The 2,794-nt window shown below is 58.9% G+C and overlaps 1 protein-coding gene across 1 annotated transcript in view; it reads left to right on the top strand.

Moving 5' to 3' along the window:
* Window positions 1–17: 17 nt before the first annotated feature.
* Window positions 18–2,794, top strand: part of LOC108510385 (non-receptor tyrosine-protein kinase TYK2-like) — a 10,928-nt gene continuing 8,151 nt past the window's right edge. Inside the window, 5 exon segments of the mRNA XM_017840064.1 lie at window positions 18–268; window positions 477–600; window positions 1,152–1,296; window positions 1,786–1,949; window positions 2,481–2,794. Coding sequence (XP_017695553.1) covers window positions 82–268; window positions 477–600; window positions 1,152–1,296; window positions 1,786–1,949; window positions 2,481–2,794 — 934 coding nt within the window. The 5' untranslated portion in view covers window positions 18–81.

Genomic DNA, 2,794 nt, shown 5'->3' with positions numbered 1-2,794 from the left:
GGGCCCCCCACGCGTCGGGAACGGCCCCGTGTCCCTGTCCCGGTCCGTTATTCCCGGTTTTCCCCTCGGGAAGGCGCCGCCATGTCCCTGTGCCAGCGGGGGCTGAAGCAGAGCCCGGGCGAGGCCGAGGGCTGTTCCTTCCCGGCCGGGCCCGGGCTCAAGGTGTTCCTGCACTGGAGCGGGGAGGAGGAGCGGGAGCGCTGCCGGGTCTATTCCCAGGGGTCCCTCAGCGCCGAGGAAATCTGCATCGACCTCGCCCGCAGGATCGGTGAGTGCCGGCCAGGACGGATCCCCCCGGCCAGGACGGATCCCCCCGGGAATTCCCGGGGTTCTGCTTCCCCGCTGGATTTCACCCCCGGGCCGAGCAGTTCCCAGTCCCCGGGAAGCTCGGCTGGATTTGTGCCGCTGGGAGGGGTGGGAAGGGCGGGCTGGGAAAGGGGTGTCGCGGTGAAACCCTCGGAATTCTGTCCCGGCAGGAATCACCCCGTTGTGTTACAGCCTCTTCGCCCTCTACGACCCCCAGGGCCGGGTCTGGCTCCCCCCAAACCACCAGTTCCAGGTGGGAAAAGACACCAACGTCCACCTGATCTTCAGGATGAGGTGAGGCCTCTCCCCTCCCAGCCCGGGGCTTTTCCAGAGCTGAGCCCTGGGCACCATTCCCGGGTTTTCCCTGGGGTTGTGCTGGAAGGAACGTCAGGTTTTCCCACCTCTTTGCTCCCAGGGGTTGTGCGTTCCCAGGTTGTCCATGTCCAGATTTCCTTGGAAAAGTCAGCAGGGCTGGTCCAAGTGAGGAATATAATGAATTTAGAGCCCCTGCCTCTCCTCCAGCACGGAAAAATCCGTTTCCTTATTCCCAGTATTTCTCCCCGTGGCTCCTTGTTCCTTCTCCCACCTCTCATCCTGGGGACAACGCCCCATCCAAAGGTTTTTGGGACCAACAGGGAACATCCAGGGGCTGCTTCCCGTCACTTCCCAGTCCGGATTCACCCCCTGTGCCCAAATCCCACTTTTTTTACGGATGTGGCCGGTTTTCCTGTGCTCTCAGGACCTTTTATTCCTAAAAAAAAACCCCAAACCCACGGGTTTGAGCCCGGACTGTGACTCCTGGCTCAACCCCAGCCCCTCTCCCTCTCCTCCTCCTCCCATTCCAGGTTCTATTTCCGGAACTGGCACGGGATGAACGACAAGGAGCCGGCGGTTTTTCGGAATGTGCCTCGCCCGGGAGATTCCCTGGAGGAAAAACCCTCTGGAGGAGCTTTGCTGGACAGATCCTCCTTCGAGTACCTGTTCGAGCAGGTAACGGGGCTGGGGCTGGGAAAAAACGGGAGGAATTCCCGTAAATCCAGCGGGAGTTGGGAAAACTGGGATGAATTCCCTGAAATCCGTCCGGATTTGGCTCCGTCCTGTTGCCAGGATCCGTTTTTTCCATCTCCAGGCATTTTTTTGAAGGATAAACATCTCCCCCCCCACCTCCAGTTTTCCCTTTGGAAAGGTTTTATCCTGCTGGAAGCTTGGCCGGGTGGGATTCCGGAATTTTTTTAGGGATAATCTGGCCTGGGAAGGGGTTTTAGTTCGGGGTGGTTTTATTTAAATCTGAAGTTAAAATTTTCATTGATTTGTTTTTTATCCCACCTTTAAAATTAAGGGTGGGATAATAAAGGAACGTTACCCTAAATTAATTAATTTGATTTACTTTAATTAAGAGAGGGAATTAATGGAAAGTCCCTGCGGGAATTCAGCTCAGGGACGTGTTTTTTCCCCAATCATCCCATTTTTTTTTACCAGGGAAAATTCGAATTCATCCACGACGTCGCCTCCCTGCGGGATTTGCGGAGCGAGCCCGAGATCCAGAGGTTCAAGAACGAGAGCCTGGGAATGGCTGTGCTCCACCTCTCCCACATCGCCCTAAAAAAGGGCCTTTCCCTGGAGGAGGTGGCCCGGAAATACAGGTGCCTGGGAATTCCTGCTTTGCCAAAGGGCCTTTCCCCCTCCTTTCCCCACCCTTTTCCCTCCTTGTTTTCCTCACTGGAAGCAGCCCCAGGGTCCCATCCCTGGAACTTGGGATGCCCAGAGAGCCCCAGGAAAAGACTGTGGAGAATCCAGTGTGGGATGGATTGGATTGGAATGTTGTGTGGGATTGGGATGGGAATGGACTGGAATGCTGGGTGGGGTTGGGATGGGAATGGACTGGAATGCTGGGTGGGATTGGGATGGGAATGGACTGGAATGGTGCGTGGGATTGGGATGGGAATGGACTGGAATGCTGTGTGGGATTGGGATGGGAATGGACTGGAATGCTGGGTGGGATTGGGATGGGAATGGGCTGGAATGCTGCCTGGGATTGGGACGGGAATGGGCTGGAATGCTGCCTGGGATTGGGACGGGAACGCCGGGAACCATTCCGGACAACCCGGGACGAGGCGGAAAAGCTCATCCCGAGCTCTCCCCGAGCCGTCTCTCCCCGTTTCCCCCTCCGGCAGCTTCAAGGACTGCATCCCGCGCTCCTTCCAGCGGCAGATCCAGCAGAACAGCTTCCTCACGCGCTTCCGGATGCGCAACGTCTTCCGGCGCTTCCTGCGGCGCTTCCAGCGGCACACGGTGGGCGCCGGGCGGCTCTCGGAGCGCGACGTCATGTCCAAGTACCTGGCCACGCTGGAGCTGCTGGCGCCGCGCTTCGGGAGCGAGCTCTTCCCGGCCCTGTCCCTGGAGACGGCGGCCGAGGGGGACAAGGGGCCGCTCTGCGCCAACGGGGCCCCCCCGGAGCCGGGCCCGGAGCCGGGGCAGCCCCTGATCC

This window comes from Lepidothrix coronata, unplaced genomic scaffold (assembly GCF_001604755.1).
Source record: "Lepidothrix coronata isolate B3197 unplaced genomic scaffold, Lepidothrix_coronata-1.0 Scaffold766, whole genome shotgun sequence".
NCBI classification, from domain to species: Eukaryota; Metazoa; Chordata; class Aves; order Passeriformes; family Pipridae; genus Lepidothrix; species Lepidothrix coronata.
This window is presented reverse-complemented; position numbering and strand designations above follow the sequence as displayed.